This window comes from Balaenoptera physalus (genome assembly GCF_965194825.1).
Source record: "Balaenoptera physalus genome assembly, chromosome: 15".
Classification (NCBI taxonomy): domain Eukaryota; kingdom Metazoa; phylum Chordata; class Mammalia; order Artiodactyla; family Balaenopteridae; genus Balaenoptera; species Balaenoptera physalus.
This window is the reverse complement of record NC_138894.1, coordinates 38,502,799-38,522,646: the sequence shown is the minus strand read 5'-3', so window position 1 is coordinate 38,522,646 and position 19,848 is coordinate 38,502,799. Positions and strand designations below refer to the sequence as shown.

Genomic DNA, 19,848 nt, shown 5'->3' with positions numbered 1-19,848 from the left:
AAAAGTCACTGTTTTTCAAAAGTAAATTTCTTATAAAATTAAACCAAAAAAAAAAAAAAAAATCTCTTGCCACTCGGGAGGGAGGAAAAGGGTGATCATAGAAAATTAATGTCGGCCTTGATGTGCTGAATACAGAATATTTAAGCCAAAATCTTCAGTCTCAAAGGATTTCTTGATGTTATTATGCTAATCATTTTCTCCTCCTATTTAGAATGTATTCTTCTGCCAATGGTTCCCTGAATGTTTCTTATGAATAATTAAGTGGGTTATTTTCAGGGATAAGCTTTGCCTTTAAATATTGTGAGGCTTTTGTTCTTTTGTCATAGACCCATAATGTGTTTTTCTTTCTTTTTTTAACAAATGGGGAAATTAAGGCACCAAGAAGATAAATAATTTTCTTGGTGAGATCTAAAAGAGATAATCTGAGATAATCATTCACGTAAAGTGTTTAGAACAGTGTCTGACACATTATAAGTGCTCAACAATAGCTATCATAATTATTATTACACAAGGTATGTAATAGAAATATAAAGTGAGCCACAAATGTAGGTTTGAATTATCTAGTAGCCACATTTTAAAAAATAAAAAGATACAGGTGAAATTAATAATATCAATTATCTTACCCAATAGATTCAAAGTATTATCATTTCAATGTATAATCAGTGTAAGAAATGATTAATGAGATATTTTACAGTATTCTTTTCGTACTAAGTCTTAAGAAACCGGTGTGTATTTTATACTGACAGAACATATGAATTCTATTGCTGAAGTTTCATCAGAAATACTTGATCTGTATTTAGATTTAATAAAATTTAGTTTTCATGTAGATTCACATACTCACATTATTTCAACCACACATAAAAGTTTTCCAAAAAACTTAAGTACCAAAAAATAATTTTCCTTTACTATTTGCATCCACATTGAAAAAACTGGTTCCTCTTTTTTAGAATTGATTTGACTTTAAAATGAAAAGCATATCACTTTTAAAACTGCACCTGTCCCAGTTAATTCACTAACTCTTATGCCAATTGAATCTCTTTTTCCTTACTGTGCCAGTCATAATGCTTCTGCCTCTCCTCTCAATTCCACATCAGTAAGCTGCCTTCATTTAAAATTTTTAAATGTGTCCATGGTTATTTTTTCACACTAGAAAGTGTTATAATTAAAATAAGTATTTAAATGTGATTACAAATTACAATTTACATAGATATCACTGTAATTCATGCTGTCTGCAAGACATATTCAAATAAACACATTAAAAATGTTGCATCAATCCATAGATAGTATCAGTCAAAGTGAATCCATCCGTTGACACCAAGTGGATTGGCAGTGTGATTAGATGTAAAACTAGAACAGATGCAACGTGCCTGACATGCGCACTGCACAGTGCAATGGTTAAAGTGAAGTGTGACCCCACCAAAACATTGCAGCTGTGTGTTATGGAAAAATATCTTATACTGCCTCAATTTAAAACTTTAAACTTAATTAAAATTAAACAAAATTTAAAGTTATTTTCTCTGTCACACTAGCTGCATTTCAGTTACTCATAACCGCTTGTGGCTTGTGGCTGTGGCGTTGCACGGCACAGGTATAGACTGTGTCTGTCAAGGATAGGGTGGACGGGACACTTTGGTCCCATCCTGTGCACCTTTTTGTGTTGGCATCAGCTTTAAGCAGGAGAGAAGGTTGTTTGTACAGTGCCTGATCGAATTCCCACCTCTAGCTGGTTTTCTCTTTGTTTCTTTCTGCGTCTCCGAGGTAGCATCTTTTCCTACCCCCAATGCCCGGTTCTCTGATATATAAATGATGCATTTCCGCCAGGGTTCTTTTCACTGGTCACCTTTCCCTGCATCTACTCTGCCTCTTGTCTGGTTTGGGGGTGAGTAGGGTCAGTTAAGGGTCCACCTCACAGCTTCTCAACTCAGGTGGCTGGGCTGGGCTTTTCTGGATGGATCCCCACATCAGACAGCTGATGGAGGCGTGTAACCCGTCTCCCCACTATCTCCCTCTCTGTGTCTCTCTCTCTCTCTCTCTCACACACACACACACACACACACACACACACACACACACACACACACACACACACATTCACTCCATCTGCCTCAAGTTAGTTTCAGTTCCTCTCAGCTTCTGACATTGTCTCATGTCAGTCCTAGAGCTTTGGGATTTGTCACGGAGTTTCTTCCATTGCCTCCCCGTGCCTTCATGAGTTTTTATTTTTTAATTTAATTTAATTTTTTTTAATACAGCAGGTTCTTATTAGTTACCTATTTTATACATATTAGTGTATATATGTCAATCCCAATCTCCCAATTCATCCTACCACCGCCCCCCCTTCGTGAGGTTTTTAATGAAAAAACTGGGAGAGGCGGCATCAGAAATAGCAAGTTCCCTGTGTGAATCAGGCATCCACTGTGGGAGAATTTTAACAGTTCTGTTTTTGTATTCTTCTTTCAGAGTCAGCCTGAACTCTGGAAAGATTTGGAAATAGAACCCTGCGCTGGCCCACTGAGGGAGTGTCTGATCCAGGGGGGAGTGGAATTGCCCACAGAGCTAGATCTTGCATATTTGCAGGGCGTGGAGGTGCCAGAAGAAAATGTGACATTTAAGAGAGCAGTGTTTATTCTCTGCTCGCTTCCAGATCTACAAGGTTGAAGCAGTGTAAATCTGTGAAGGAAAACCTAGTTGCTTTTCCTGTTCATTTAGGAAGAGTGTTTTCTTCCCTCGTGGCGAACAGAAGTGGTGGTATTGGTAAGGAGAGGCCTGGGCTGCATAATACCTGTTTTCCTACCTACAGGCAAACAAACCCTAGCAGGACAAGAGGACGCCTGGCCACGTCAGGCTTTCTCACAGCCTCTTTACCGGTCACTCCCCTCCAGTACTATAGTTTCTCATTCGGGTCCCGTCTGTCTCCTCCCTTCCTTCATCACAAGAATTTTGTAAAGAACGATGGAGTGGATTTTAGTTTCTCTGGGAAAGATTGTAAGAGAAAGGCCAGATGTTAGATTCAGGGTTCTTTTTTCTGTTGAGGTGCTCCCCTTGTTTACCCTTAAGACTTATGATGGCTGAGACAAGACAGGAGATCAAGAGTACTGGTCAACCTTGAAATTTGGGTCTCAGGATATGCGGCCTGTTGTTTGTGATTCATAAGGAGGGGTCCGGGTAACCCAGGTGCAGATGGACATACAGAAGCTCTGGTGATAGAAGAGACAAGAACTGGAGATCAGCACCAGTAACTTGTGATCATCCTAGGTGAACAGCTAGTGGCGTTCCTGTCTTAAGAGTCTTACTTGCCTGGAATAGTTTACTTATGGTATTTCTGAAGGGGAACATGGAATTAAGTGACCTTTCACATTTCCTTGAGGGCCTCTAATTCTAAAATAACTCGGAAAATGGATCGGGAAAACAGTATAACCTGTGGCAAAGCTTAACTATGCAGAACAGATTTTTCTCTTTGAATAGTTGTTATCCCTGAGGAGCCATGGTTTTACCCGTGATGCTGTGCAAAAGCCGTATAGATTTTTGGATTCCACTGAGTTGGACTTTGCCTTTGAGTGGGTATTGCTAAATGAAAGAGAACAGCAGCAGGCTTCCCCCGAGAGGCCACTGTCAGCCTACAAAGCTGTATAGGTGTGTGTTATCTTAATCATATACTTTTGTCTGTAGACATGTTTACTATCTTATTGAAGTATAATTTACATACAATAAAATGCACAGATCTTAAGTGCTTAGTTCAAGGAGGTTTTTTTTTTTTTACGGAGTTCACTTTTAAAAAATTATTTTTTAAAAATTGTGGTAAAATACACGTAAGATAAAGAAGATGTGGTACATATATACAATGGAATATTACTCAGCCATAAAAAGAAACGAAATTGGGTCATTTGTAGAGACGTGGACAGATCTAGAGACTGTCATACAGAGTGAAGTAAGTCAGAAAGAGAAAAACAAATATCGTATATTAACGCATATATGTGGAGCCTAGAAAAATGGTACAGATGAACTGGTTTGCAGGGCAGAAATAGAGACACAGATGCAGAGAACAAACATATGGACACCAAGTGGGGAAAGCAGGGTGGGGTGGTGGTGGGATGAATTGGGAGATGGGGATTGACATATATACACTAATATGTATAAAATAGATAACTAATAAGAACCTGCTGTATAAAAAAATAAAATTCAATTTTTATTGGAAAAAAATTATTTTTAAAAAATTGTGGTAAAGTACACGTAAGGTAAAAGTTACCATCCTAACTATTTTTAAGGGTTCAGTTCAGTGGCATTCAGCGCATTTACATTGTTTTGCAACTATCACCACCACTCTTTTCATCTTGAGGAACTGCAACTCTGTACCCGCTAAACCATAACTCCTTTTCCTCCCTTTCTCTCACCCCCTGGCACTACCATTCTACCTTCTGTTTTATGAGTTTGACTAAGTACCTAGTATAAGTGGAAACATACAGTATTGATCTTTTTGTGTCTGGCTTATTTCACTTAGCGTAATGTCCTCAAGGTCCATCCATGTTGTGGCATATGTCAAATTTCCTTTCTTTTTAAGGCTGAATAATAGTCCATTGTGTGTACGTACCACATTGTGTTTATCCATTCATCTGTCAGTTGACACATGGGTTGCTTCCATCTTTTGTCTATTTTGAATAATGCTGCTGTGAACATGGATATACAAATATCTCTTTCAGTCCCTGCTTTCAATGTTTTTGAAAGATACATATATATATCCAGATTGTATATACCTAAAATACATATACCCATAAGTGGAATTGCTGGATCACATAGTAATTACGCTATTTTTAACTTTTCAAGGAACCACCATGCTGTTTTCCAAAGTGGCTGTACTATTTTACACTCCTGCCAGCAGTACACAAGGGATCCGGTTTCTCCACATCTTCACTGACGCTTGTTATTTTCTGTTTTGTTTTGTTTTTGTTTTTGTTTTTTGGCTGCAACACGCGGGATCTTAGTTCCCTGACCAGGGATCGAACCCGCGCCCTCTGCAGTGGAAGCACAGAGTCTTAACCACTGGACTGCCAGGGAAGTCCCATTTTGTTTTGTTTTAATAGTAGCCATCCTAATGGGTGTGAGGTGAGTTCAATGAGTTTTGACAAATGTATGCAGCTGGGTACCACTGCCCCAGTCAAGATAAGGAACATTTCAGTCACCCCCTAAAGTTCCTTTCCTCATGTTCCTGGGCAGGTATATCCCCTCCGCCTCACCACCACCCACCAACCCCTGACCCTAGGCAACCATTTTTGTGCTTTCTGGCATTATACATTAGCTTTGTTTTTTCTAGAATTTCATATAAATTTCATATAAACACTTTATTTGGCTTCATTCACTCAGAATAATATTTTAGAGATTCATCCATGTTATCACTATATCAATAGTTTACTGAATAGTATTCCATTGCATGAATATTCTGCAATTTGTTTATCCATTTATCTGTTGATGGACATTTGAGCTGTCTCCAGTTTGGAGCAGTTGTGAATAGGGCTCATGTGAACACTCTTGCCCAAGTTTTTTTGTGGATATGGGTTTTCACTTATCTTGGGTAAATAAGAGATGGAATCCTGAGTCAAAGGGTAGATTCATGTTTAACCTTATTAGAAACTGCCGAATAGTTCTCTCAAGTTTGCAGTGTTTGAAAGTTTCAGTTGCTCTATATCTTCTCTAACATTTAATGGTGTCCGGTTTTTGTTTTCCTTTTTTTTTTTTTTAACCATTTTAGGGGATGTGAAATGGTATCTCACTGTGGTTTTAATTTGTATTTTCTGCATAACCAATAACAGGCATGTTTTCGTATACTTATTGATCATTCATATATCTTTTGTGAAGTGTCTGTTCAAGTCTTTTGCCCATTTAAAAAATTGCCTTGTTCATCCTTGTGTTATGATTTTTAGTTCTTTATATATTCTTGATTCAAGTCCTTTGTCAGATGTATGTGCAGTGAATATTTTTCCCCAATCTATGGCTCTTCTGTTAATTTTCTTAATAGTGTCTTTTATTGAGCAAACCTTTTTTATTTTGATGAATCTTGTCAATATTGGCTTTTATGGCTAGTGCTTTTTTTGCGTCCTATCTAAGGAATCTCTGCCTACTTCAGGGTGGAGAATATATTCTCCTATGTGGGTGAGAAATAAACCCCAGTGGGGCTGTGGCGTTGGCTGCACCACCCTCAGATTTGGACCTTCCCATGGCTGTTTCCCATCAGAAGGATGGCACGGATTCTCCTGTACTAGTGTGAACCTGTCCCACCCATGCTGCCAGCACCTGCCAGACCTTGGGTCAGTGAATGAATCCAACACGTTATTACCACGCATGGTACCCAGAGGCAAACCCACCACTTACCTGTAGACAGGGCTATCTCACGTCCACATGAAGGGGTAGGCTGGGCGCTCTCTGTAGTCTTCTCTACCCTTAAAATCCAACACTGGTGGAAATGAGCTCTTTCTGGGGCCGGCATTTCCGCTCCATTTCTACTCCCGCTTTCTTTGTGTACTTCCGTCATGACCTTGGATTGCTCTCTCACCTGTGGTTTGCTAGACGTTTTGATCTGAGACGGGGGAAAATCAATTCTGGGAGATCAAAAGAATAGTTGTGATTTAATTCTGGAGGGGCGCTGCCTCTAATAGCGTAAGTAAACTGCCATCTGGGGCTTGAGAAAACATGTCAGAGCTGCGCCAAACCCATGTTAGACTTTGAATGAAAGCCCATGCTGTTTTCGGTTCGTAGCATAAGCCGGAAGAGCTATTTCTAGCATCCCTTCTTTCTCTCCCTAGTGGTGTACGCTGGAGAGTCTAAATATTGCTGGCATTAGGATAAACATAACCAAATGGGTCCATTATTTCAAACCTTTGACACTGGACTCAGGCTATCCCAAGGGTGTGATGCATCAGTCAGTCTCTGAAGCAGGCTGCACTTGGGGTACTTTCATATCGTGGTTGGAACCCCTGCACTGAGTACAGGATTCTGGGCCCTGTTATGGGGGGGAGCGGCACAGAATGTGCCTGGATGGACTCCTTATGTCCCTCTCAGCTGGAAATGGCACAACTCTGGCCACGTGTCAGCTCCAAGAGACACTGTCACAGAGCCACGTTGCCTTGTTCTCCCACTGGAAAGGCTGGACGGCTGAACTAGGGCAGGGGCGTGTGGGGTTAGAAATGTGGTCTCTTCAAATAGCCAGCAGTCTTGTAATCAACACTGTTGACTGGGAGCTGTCTGCCAGTCAGAGTGTGGTCTAGTTTCCAGGGGATAAGTCTGGGAGAGGAATGTTTTTGTTGTTGTTTTGTTTTACATCCAGTTTGTTAAAGACATGAAGAAGGAGAAAGCATTTAGCTCAGCAAAAGATGTGACAATTTAAAGTTTTGATTCCATTATTACTCTAAAAGCTTCTAGCATTACGCCTGGCCTAATGCATAATGGTACACTTGTGTACACATGCCTGCATTTAACATGGTATAGTCTAAAGGTCTCTAGGGTCACGGCTGTGACTGAAAACACAGCTCCTACCACCCACTACATGAGTGACTTTGGGCATCATGCTTAACTTTTCTAAAATTTAAGTTATCATGCCCAGTTCACTGGACAATGAGAAGGCGAAAAGGTAGACTATTGATAAAGGACCCAGGCACTCAGTATAACTAAATGGTCAATAAATATTTATTTGAAAATAAAGTCCCTCCAGCTCTAGCACACATGGCAAGGAATACAAGGCCAGCTTTCCTGCTGCTGAGCCACTGAGCAGTGGCAGAGGCTGTCCCACGGAGGAGTGAGCCCCAGGACCAGAGGGAGGAGATTAAAGGCTGGGAGATGAGGCTTCAGAAAGGTTGTAGAGTCCTTGCAATGGGAAGGAAGTTCAGCAGAGTTCTCGCCAACCACCTCCAGGATTTTTTTTACTCATAGGCTACTCTTGAACAGACAAGGCACAGGGGATAATTTTCTGTATGAAGGGAATAGATGGGGTGATGAAGATGTGCCTTTTAGCACCTAGAATGGTACCTGGCCTGGGGCAGGCATTCAGATCATATTTGTTGAATGAATGAGCACGAAACATCAGTGAAACTATCCTATCAGTTCCACGATTGAGAGCAATAATTGGTGTTACCAGTGCATCAGCTTCTTGTTTCTACGGTCACTAGCCTGAGAGGACGAGGGGAATCCAAACAGTTTGTCTGCAATTAAAAGGCAGAATAATTTAAAAACACCACCACCAACAACAAAAAACAGCCAACCAGAATTCCAAAGATCCCCAGTCCACAGGAAGCATTTGGAGTCACTCAGATAACGAAAGAAAATTACTTAGGAAAATGTGAAGCCTTATACTATGGAAGATGAATACAGTACCCAGAGAAACACTCATAAAATTTATTAGACTATGCGTTGATTTGTGCCCTGCTTGAAGCTTGTGCCTGGGGACACTGAGGTATTATGTGAAGTAGAAAAGACATGTGGCAAAGCAAGCATTGAACTAAGAGTGCAGGGCCCAACCAGCTCTCCAGCAATCATTAAGGCCACCTCATTGCTCTTTTTATTTTTCTAATCTTATCTCTTAATACAATATAGAACTCACCATAGCCAGCTTTCATTATTATATCACCCAGTTGGTTTGTAAAGTGGAGATAATATCATGACTCCAAAGGTTACTGGGTAGATTAAGATCATGTAGAGGAGTGTTTAATAAATGTTCCTTCCCTCCTTTTCCCTGCCTTTTGGACAAAGGAATCAGAGTAGAAAACTTTAATAGACTTTGGCATGATGTGGGAATGGTAGAGAAGTAGTGGGGATGTTTTAAATTATATGTAAAACCTGTGTTTTTTAATTATTTGTGGATTGAAATTATTATTACTGTTCCCAACAATGCTATGAATAAGTGGCTAAAATTTGGACAAAAGACTGTTAATAAGTTACTTGCCAGATGATGGGTTGGAATAGAGTCTTCCCTGTAATTGCTTAGAAAATAGGTTTCCAACTTTCCATTCATTTAGCTTGCACACTTTGCCTTGGATTAAATGTTTGAAAGTGAAAACGCCATCCCGGCAACAAAATTTCCTTTGTTTTTATTATTTATTTATTTATTTGGTTGCGCCGGGTCTTAGTTGTGGCAGGCAGGCTCCTTAGTTGCGGCTCGCCTGCTCCTTAGTTGTGGCACATGTGCTCCTTAGTTGTGGCTCGCTGGCTCCTTAGTTGTGGCATGAGAACTCTTAGTTGCGGCATGCATGTGAGATCTAGTTCCCTGACCAGGGATCAAACCCAGGCCCCCTGCATTGGGAGCGCAGAGTCTTATCCACTGTGCCACCAGGGAAGTCCGTCCTTTACCTTTAGAAGAATCTAAGTTCCAAGGAAAAAGAGTTGCTTTCATGTTCCCATTTCATAGACAGTTTTAAAAACCTTTAGTGCCTGGGTGGGGCCCACTCGCACTCCACAGATCCACAGACTAAATGTTTAAATTTGTCATCCTGTGGGATGTAAAATGAAACCATGTACCAAAGAAAAATGGTGAATGACTCACTCCCATGTGATCTTCCAGGGAGGAGAAGGATTCAGTAAGAATGTGTCACAAGGACATCAGATCCCTTCACAATGAAGGTTGAGGTTGCCTGTCCTGGGATGTGAGTCAATGTTATGAATCTGAATGGAGGCTGCCAAGTTATGTCGGGGTCTCAAGGAGAGCATCTGGTACTGGGGTGAATTCATCATGGTGCCGCATCCAGCAGCACCAGAGAAACTGTATTTGTTAGCACATCAGGAAGGGGTTCACCTCTCAGGGACGGGTTCATATTTATAGGCTTATCACACATATGCACTCACGTGCTTGCGCACGCTAATTTATTTATTTATGTTGAGAAATATAACTGTTACTTAGACAAAAATCCTCGTATTCCAGTGCTTTGTAGACAGGCCCACATGGGAAGCCAAACTCTAGTCCAGAGGTTGCTTGGCAACCAAGGACTCAAAACAAAGAGTTTTAGATGGATAAAATTCATCTTCATAGTGGGGAAATGTCTGACGCCTGAACCGTTGATCCTGGGGCCAAGCCACCCTTTCTTGAGGCCAGGGTTTTGATAAATATTTCACAGTACTCTTCTCTGATGGTTTTGGGTTGAGCTTGCATTGTTGATGGACACAATTTTTCTTTAAATATGTCTAATACCCTTCAGCAAGCTAGCTTCATCTCGGGAGCCATCCTTTCTCCTTGAGATGAGTTTGCATATCTTTGTTTTGATGATTATTTACTGATTTTACTAGTCAGTCTAATTCGCCTGCTTTCCAAATTTTGGGTGAGTGGGGAGGAATGCACCACACTGCTGCCTATATGGCCTACTGAAATATTACCAGGAGTCAGGGCCTTGTTCACATACCTGCAGTCTGCCGTAAGGACAGGAGAAACTTTATGCTTGAGTCAGTACCTGGCTTGCTAATTTTGGGCAGTGATACAATAGGGCAGAATGGAGGGTAGTGTAGTAATTATCCTTCTGGACATCCTAGAGGAAAACAGTAGGGATGTGTTCTTGACATACCTAATTTTTCTTTATGAATTCATCATAAATTATTTCTGAAAGTGTATGTAATCTTACATGAAATAGGTTGAACTTATTTATAACTTATTATTCCCTTATGTAACTGCCATTGGGATAAGTCTCTTACATTTAGTTCCCAGCTTTCTTTCAGTTGCTCTAAAACTATGTCCTAAAATCTTCAGGAATCCTATCCTGAGCCCTAGGTGAGGAGTTCCCATATTATAAAGGAGATGCAGTTTCCCACCCACAGCATAACCCACAGGTTTTTTTAAAAAGGCATCGCAAACATATGGTCCCTTCAGCCTTCATCTTTTCATCTTGAAGAGTCCTGATGCTTTTAAGGTCATTTGAGCGACACCCAAAACCGAGTGTGTCTGCATTTCACAGATGTAAAGACTGAGGCACAGTTGCTAATTATTTGCCCCCTTGTGAGCCACAAAGGAGCTTGTACAACCCCAATACAAAGTCTGAGTCATTGTGAACTTGGTCATACTGGTCAGTTTATGTGATTGTAGGCTGGCCTTCAGAGAGAAAGAGCAAATGAATCAAGGAGGCTGAGGCAGAAAAGAATTCCTATAAAGAATCCTTGGCTCTGCAGGCCTGCGGACGTGCGGGCGGCCTTGTAGGGATGGAGTTTCAGGTAGAAGGGCCTTTCATCCTCTGGAGGCTGATTATTCTGCGCAGTTAAGAAGAGGCCTACAGCGATTCTGTATTGGGGGAGGGGGTGTTCGATTCCTTCCCCCATTCTTGCCAAGAGTTATTGAGGTGCCAGATACTGTGCTAGTAAGCCTGTGTGTGGGTTCACTTTACACGTATTACCTGACATCTAATGAAGGAATCAAAGGGTGCCATTTACTGCATTCATTTCTCAAATCTATTTAGAAACTCAGTTGGTACTAGTAAATAATAAATATACAGCAGCTGTCTTTATATACATGGACTTATGCTGTGTGCTGTCCAAGTTTTAAAATAAATTGTCTGGCTAAAAGCACCCTGTGTTCAAGTGTGATACAGTTTTTTCCTTTAGTAAAATATTTCTAGCTCATTGAATAATGACTCTCAGTATTTCCAGAAAGCTTTGCTCAAGCCGCCACTGAAATTTGAATTTTATGTAATGTTAATGTGTCATAAAATATTATTCTTTTGATTTTTGATCAACTGTTGAAAATGTAAAAAACCATGCTTAGCTTGTAGACTGTAGAAAAATAGAATTTGGCCCCTGAGCTGAAGTTTGCCAATCCCTCTTCTATACCATTATCCTGTTATATCTTCATCTTACTGGTATCTGAAATTATCTTACATATTCATTTGTTTGTTTGTTGTCTTTCTTTCCTGGTACATTGTAAGCTCCACGAAGGCAGGTTCTTTGTCTTATTCACTGTATTATCTCTACCAACTAGAACAGTGTCTGGGATATAGAGGTGTGTTATGAATATTTAGTGATTGAATGAATAAATCCATATAGTTTAGGAGCCACTAAATCCAATAAAGTCTTCCCTCCAAATATCTCACGTGTATATCCTATTCCAGGGGCCACATCCTACCCAGATCTTTGCCTCTGTTTCAGTACAGATCTTTGTTCCTGTACTAATACCTCGAGCCTTCCTGACCCCTTGTCTCTGACTCTAGTCTACCCTCTAGTATAGTAACTTGCTGAAGTATATTTTGTCTTACATCATTTCTCTGCAAAACCCAAACCTTTTCACTGTTTTCCCATTCCTACAGTATAAGTCAGACTCCTCAGGTGCACATAAGGGGCCCTTGGTAATCAGTCCCCCACCTGCTTTTCCACCCGTATCTCTGAGCCTTCCCTGTAAGGAGCCCTCTGCTCCAGCAGCCTCGTCGCCTTGTTGTCCCTGAAGCCACTGCTCATTCCCACCTCTGCACCTTTGCTCCGGCTGTGCCCCAGAGCCAGTGGACACTCCCCATAGGAAGGGATTGACCCCTAGGTCATAGGAGATAAGTCTGTAGCGAGTGATGGGAAACAAGGAGGAATGAGCTAAGCCTCAGATAGTGGAAGATGAAGAATGAACGTGGCCAAACATGATTCAGTTGGTGATAAAGTGGGGCAAGAAGGATGTAGTTATTCTGGGAGAACGATTGAAAAGGGCTGCCTGGCAGGGTTATCTAGGCCAGTGCTTTTCAAACCACTGTGTGGACAGATATTCGGGGAATCTTGTTAAAATGCAGATTCTGGCAGTAGGTCTGGAGTGGGGGCCTGGGATTCTGCACTTTTAAGAAGCTCCCACGTGATGCCCATGCTTCTGGTTCTGGGATGATTCTCTGAGTATCAAGGATCTAACTACGTGCTCAGGAAAGGAGCCTTTTCCATAAGACCTGGATGTGGAAACAGGAAGCCAGTTGGCCTGTTCCTCAGAGGCCCGCCTTCAATAAAGACATTTCTTGCATTCTAAACGACTGAATGAATGTGTGATGACTCCAGTCTTCTTGCTGAAGGAGGGGGTGTTGAAGAGAACTAAGGGCCAAGCTGAGCGTGTAAGGCTGCAGCTTAAAGGGAAGAAGCACCTTTATGTCCTGAGATGGTGGCAGTGAAAGTGGTCATTGGGAAATGAAAAGTCTAATGTTGGTTGGGCCAGTGGCCTGTCATTATACACAAATGCGCGTGCGCACACACACACACACACACACCCTCATTTAGGGTAAAGGCTGGAGTGCAGTGCTTTTCCCTGATGCAGTCGGATTCTCTTTTCTCTCCAAGAGGCATCTCTTCTGATCCACTAGAGCTCCCAGTTCAGAATCTAGGTTTGGCTTGAGTACAAGCAATGTACCTCACCCTAACTAAGCAAGAGGAACCATTTCTGTAATGTGTTATCTCCAAATAGAAGAGCAGGTAGCACAGTATTTTGCTGGCGTAGTTAACTCTCCCCTTAGAACAGTTTCTCTTTAATGATTAGCCTGGCCCTTGTCTCTTTGGCTAATCAATAGCTGGCCTTCTGATGAAATTGGGTGTTATTTCCCTGTGGCTTAACTTTGTGCAAATTGTACGTTATCCTGATTAATGATTCTAAGGACACTTCTCTTATCACAGTAATGTCCCTTCTGCTTTTATCACAGAGAAACTTCTGCTTGGCTGACTGAACTCTGATCCTGACATAGAGTCAAAGTCATGGTAAGTTGGAGACGTGCCTCACCCTCCCTGGTGCCAGCTGCAGACAGGTACAGGATGTGTACTCAGGGGCTGTTGCCTTATACAAAGGGTTGTTTGCTCATCAGAGGAGAGGGACGAGGAAATGGAAAGGCAGTTTCTTTTTTCGAAAACGCCATTTTAACTTCTTTCAGGGGTGGTGAGTAACCTGACCCTGAAAATTAATTCAAAGAGGGACTCCTTTGAATCCTTCTAACATCCTGAGATACAGAAACAAGTTATAGTTTTCTCTCTGCAGAAGCACTACATGTCCATTTTAGAAATTGTAGGCAAATAAAAAGGAAAAACTCAAAATCCTGCAGCTTCCTCCACTAGGAGATGACCGCTGTCCACACTTTGTGGAACCCCATCATTTCAGGCTCATCAAGAAGGCTCATCAGCTAAGAAACACTTGTTATCTGCCTCCTGCTGTTGGCTGTGACTGGACTCCTCAGAGCTTGGTTATCTGATCTCAGGGACAGGCAGGGAATTGGATCCCTTTGAGAGTTCCATAAAGCTCACTGCTGCTGTGGAAGCTGAGCCTTTCAGCTGCAAACATGGCTGTACCTGAAGCTGGCCACCTGCTCTCCTTCTCCTGCCCAAATAAAGTTTCTGAATAGGCAGGTGACGCTTGATCCCTGGTCTTCTAGGAAGAAATAATAGAAGTAGAATCTCATACTTGGAGAGGAACTAGACATTCCGCCAACTCTAGACACTTTCCTTTAGGAAGATGGATGTGTAAACTATCCTGAACAAAGAGTAATATACTCTTAACGTCTTTTTTTTTTAACATTAGACATTCTAGAATTTTCATCGTCATCTCTGACAGTCAAGGGCTTACTCGTGTCTGCACCAAATCTCTTATGCTGTCCTTTAAAATCCATTTGTTCTTGGGCTTCCCTGGTGGCGCAGTGGTTGAGAATCTGCCTGCTAATGCAGGGGACACGGGTTCGAGCCCTGGTCTGGGAAGATCCCACATGCCGCGGAGCGACTAGGCCCGTGAGCCACAACTGCTGAGCCTGCGCGTCTGGAGCCTGTGCTCCGCAACAAGAGAGGCCACGATAGTGAGAGGCCCGCGCACCGCGATGAAGAGTGGCCCCCGCTCGCCGCAACTAGAGAAAGCCCTCGCACAGAAACGAAGACCCAACATAGCAATCAATCAATCAATAAATCTTTAAAAAAAAAAAAAAAAAGGCCTTAAAATCCATTTGTTCTTGATGGATTCTCCCTGGACATGTACAACATTTATTCAGAGATGTTTACAGTGCCCCTACTTTGTGCATGGTATTTGGCTCTGGGGACCCATAATTAATGGGACGCTCTTCCTGTTCTGAACAAGCTCGCAGCCTTTCTACATGTGAAGACTGTAACCAAGTGACCCTTTAGTGAGCTTTCCACTGAGGAAAATTACCTCAGTTGCTCTCATCTTTCCTCCTAGAACCTGTTTTTCCATTATGACTGTTATTTATTGGACAGATAAAGGGCATCTTTAAAGGAAAGGAAAACCATACAATGTAATCACAATACTGTAATTCCCAATTATTTTCCATCACTTTATTTTAGACCCTACTCGTATGATAGTGGTTTTGAAACAGTAGTAATACGAACATAAAGAACAGTAAATGTATTCACTCTAGCCTTTGCTATGCTAACACGTTTATTTTACATCTTATAGCATATTAAAATTATTTACTCTCGATGGTGGAGTTATGGGTGTTGTATTTTTCTTCTTAATTCTTTAAAAAAATTTTATTGAAGTATAGTTGATTTACAATATGTAAATTTCAGGTGTACAGCATAGCAATTCAGTTATATGTATCTTATATATATATTCTTTTTCAGATTCTTTTCCCTTATAGGTTATTACATAATACTGAGTATAGTTCCCTGTGCTATACATTAGGTCCTTGTTGGTTATCTATTTTATACATAGTAGTTTGTATATGTTAAGCCCAGCCTCCTAATTTATCCCTCCCCCTACCCCCCAGATTTTCTTCTTAATTCTTTAAAAAACTTTTTTTCCAAATCTCTACAATGACCATATGACACATTTCTAAAAGGAAAATATGTTTTAAAAGCCATTGTATTCAAATATTTACCAAAAAATTTTAGAGGTATAATTTACATACAGTGAAATGCACAGCTCTTAAGGTTACTGGTAGATGAGTTTTGACAAAGGTATGTACCGTGTAACCTACCCCTCTTATCAAGATAGAACATTTCATCGCTCCAGGAAGTTCCTCCATGCCCCTTCCAGATCAGTCCCCACCCTGCGCTCCACTCCACTCCAGAAATGGAACCACTGTTCTGATTGTTTTCACCATAGATTAGTTTTGCCTGTTCGAGAACATCCTATAAATGGAATCATAGATCGTGTGCTCTTTTATTGTCAGCGTTATATTTTTTGCAATCCATCCCTGGTGCTGTATCAGCAGTTTGTTCCTCTGTTCCTTTTTATTGCTAAATATTTCATCGTATCGTATTCCCATCTTTTGACATTTATCTTTATCATTATTTATTATTTTAATAACTGAATGACATTTCATTGATTGTGATATATCACTGATTTCTAGCTATTTGTTTTCATCATTCTTCCCTACATCCTCTGCCTGTTTCCTTTGCCTGCTGCCACAAGAAGCCTTCCTGGGGTGGAATCCCCTGCCTTCCTGGAACAGATAATGATACATTATTCCCTGGAATTTAGTCAATATGGATACTTTAGAGCTAACAGGAACAAATTTTCCGGGCTTATCTTGTTCCAGAAAAAAGATGCTGATAGATAAGCTGAATTATCTTTGCACATTTCTCTATCGATTCATCTTGTTAGATATTAATTTTAATCCCATACTAGTGTCGCTCAGCAATGCAATTTGCTTTAAAAGTCAAATGCAGTGTTTAAGTACCATCCAAAATTTTTTCAATACTGGAGTTCCAGAAGAACCTTGTGAAACGTTTGATTCAGAAAGCTGTCTTGGTGGGGTCAAGGGCTGAGCTAGGCCATTTGAAATTCTGACAGCGAATCACCAGCTTGCTTATTACTACAGATATATAGTAGAAGAAAACAAGTAAAATGCCTGCATTAATTTCCTGAGGCTGCCGTAACAAAGCACCACAAACTGGGTGGTTCAAAATAACAGAAATATGTTATCTTGTATTTCTGGAGGCTAGAAATCCAAAATCAAGATGTTGGCAGGGCCATGGTCCCTCTGAAATCCGTAGGGGAATTCTTCCTTGTCTCTTTCTAGCTTCTGGTGGTTTGCTGGCAATCTTAGGCATTTTTTGGCAGACATTGGAGTCAACAACACATTATCATGGGGTGTTCTCCCTGATTGTCTTTGTTTTCACGTGCTGTTTTCTAAGAAGGACACCAGCCATGTTGAATTAGCGGCTCACCCTACTCCAGTAGGATCTCATCTTGCTTTAATTAATTACAATTAATTCATTCATTGTAATGACAGTATTTCCAAATAAGGGCACATTCTGAGGTACTGGGGGTTAGGACTTCAACATATCTTTCTTTGGGGATGCAATTCGGTGCAATTGATCTCTTTGCCTCTCATGGACACTGTGAGTCTCATTATTGATTACAGTTCCCTCTTGTTTGGCTTCTAGACAGAGAAATCTGTGGCTCATGTCGAATAATTACACAGGCCCTTAAGGTCTCTGTTTCTGTTTCCTTTCCACCCCCTTCTTTACCGTAATTTTCTATGCTCTGTGTCCTGTCACTGAATTTCTTCATCTATTTATTTATCTTTTGTATTGAATTATATGTTTCTCTTTGCTGCCTCACGTACATAAATAACATTAATAAATTAGTAAATACATTAGAAATACTCAGGGCACCTTGATCTTAATCAGTACATTATCTCTAAGTCATAAGTCAACTGAATGGTACCTACTGGTTACCAATCCATGTTTTGCTTGTTGATGTTTTTAATTTGTAGTCTGTATTTGCAGAGGGTCACATTCACTAACTTTTTGTCCCTTGTACACATCAGAGTATGTCTCACTTTAAGGCATGCTGGTCGTTTCCGGTGATGCTAGACCTCATCTCCAGTGTCTAGACTGTGGTCTTCTCCTCATGACTTCCCATCCTTCCCTCTGCCACTTGGTCAGGCTTCTGTCCCCTCCATTCCACTGCAGAAGCCTTTGTCAGGATCACCAGGACCTTCCGTGTTGCCCCATCTGACCATCCCTTCTGTGTCCTCTACTCACACCTACCTTAGCAGGCACTGACATCTTCCTCTTTCATCAGCCTCTGGACAACACACGCTCCTGGTTTTCTTTATACATCAAGGACCAGTCCTTCTTGGTTACCCATTCCGGTCCTTCTCTGCTGGAGAGGCCCAGGCTTGTCCTAGGACCCGTTCTTCACTTTCTCCCTAGGTCATTTCGTCCAATACCATTCAAACGCTGATGTGTCCTGAATTTATTACTCTAGACTTGCCCTCTAGATTTACGTTGTATAACCAACCATCCTTTTGACAACTCCACTTGGATGTTTAATGGACATCCCAAACTTAACATTTTGAAAATAGAACTTCTAAATCCCACTTCCCACTGCCATCCCAAATCTGGTAGTCCTCCAGCTTTCCCCATCTGGGTAAATGATACCGCTCTCTGCTTGGCTGCTCAGGGAAAAAGATTTAGAGTTACACTTGCTTCTTTTCTTTCCTCACCTCCCACATCAGTCCATCGGCAAGTTCTGCCGCCTTTGCTCCAAAACATGTGCTGAGTCTGTCTGTCTCTTTCCATTTTTACTGTTTCACCCTCGTCTACCATCATATCCCTGGATCTTGGCCCAGATTCTCAACTAGTCTCTGTATCTCCCTACAGCAGCCCAAGTGATCTTTTTATCATGTAAATCAGATCATCTCCTCCATCCCTTTGCTGAAAGCCTGCCAGCGGCTCCTACTGCATTTAGAATAAAACAGAAACTCCTCACTGGCTTGTGAAGGCTCTTGTTCTGCCCTTGCAACCTCTCTGATTTTCTTTCTTTTTCATTTTTAAAGTTTTTATTATGGAAAAAGGTAAACACATACAAAAGTAGACCAAATATTAAAAAGAACCCCTTTGTACCTATAGTTATTATTAACTCATGGTCAGTAATTATTATATTACATAATAATAACTCAGTAATTATTAACTCATGGTCAGCCTTGTTTCTTCTTTACCTCCACTTACTTCCCCCAACCCGTTATTTTGAAGCAAACTCCAGACATCTTATCCTCTCATCTATAAACTCTTTCAATGTGTATAAGATTCAAACTCTTAAAAAAATAAAATATAACCACAATACCATTATCATACCTAAAACCGTTAACACTAGTTGCTTAATGGCATCAAATATCAAGTCAGTGTTCAATGTCCAACTGTCTCATAAATGTCATTTTTTTTTTTACTGTTTGTTTGATTCAGGATCCGAGTAAGTTCACCCATTATGATTATTGATGTGCATTTTTAATCTCTTTAAAGCTATATTTCCCCTCCATCTCTCTCTTTTTTTTAAAAAAAAAAATTTATTTTATTTTATTTATTTATTTTTGGCTGCATTGGGTCTTCGCTGCTGCGCGCGGGCTTTCTCTAGTTGCGGCGAGCGGGGGCTACTCTTCATTGCGGTGCACGGGCTTCTCATTGCGGTGGCTTCTCTTGTTGCGGAGCACGGGCTCTAGGTGCGCGGGCTTCAGTAGTTGTGGCACGTGGGCTCAGTAGTTGTGGCTTGTGGGCTCCAGAGCGCAGGCTCAGTAGTTGTGGCGGACGAGCTTATTTGCTCCACAGCATGTAGGATCTTCCTGGACCAGGGCTCAAACCCGTGTCCCCTGCATTGGCAGGCGGATTCTTAACCACTGCGCCACCAGGGAAGTCCCTCCAGCTCTCTCTTTCCTAATTCTCCTTGCAGTTTATTTGTTGAAGAAACTAGATCGTTCATCAAGTAGTGTTTCTCACAGTCTGGATTGTGCTGATTACAGCCCTGTGGGGTGGGTTAACATTTTCCTCTTTCTCCTATTTACCATAAATTGGTATTTGGCCTTAGAGGCTTGATTGAATTCAGGTTTGATTTTCCCCTTTCAGGGGAGACAAGATTACTGTGTAGGTAATGGTGTAACTTATCTTACCACTCCCCAGCTTGCCCACCAACTCAAGCCACACTGGCCTCTGTCCCACTCCTCC

At 41.2% G+C, this 19,848-nt stretch overlaps 1 protein-coding gene across 4 annotated transcripts in view; it reads left to right on the top strand.

Annotated features, from left to right (window-relative positions):
• ANXA4 (annexin A4) overlaps positions 1–19,848 on the top strand; it is a 73,603-nt gene that overhangs the window by 13,227 nt on the left and 40,528 nt on the right. For 2 of the 4 annotated variants that reach the window (XM_082426078.1, XM_082426075.1), the window contains exon 2: positions 13,608–13,662. In XM_082426078.1, the coding sequence (XP_082282204.1) occupies positions 13,660–13,662 (3 nt within the window). In that variant the 5' untranslated portion in view covers positions 13,608–13,659. Of the gene's footprint in view, positions 1–2,460; positions 2,755–4,848; positions 5,101–13,607; positions 13,663–19,848 lie in introns of those variants that run through there. The other 2 variants (XM_082426076.1, XM_082426077.1) reach the window with 2 other exon arrangements.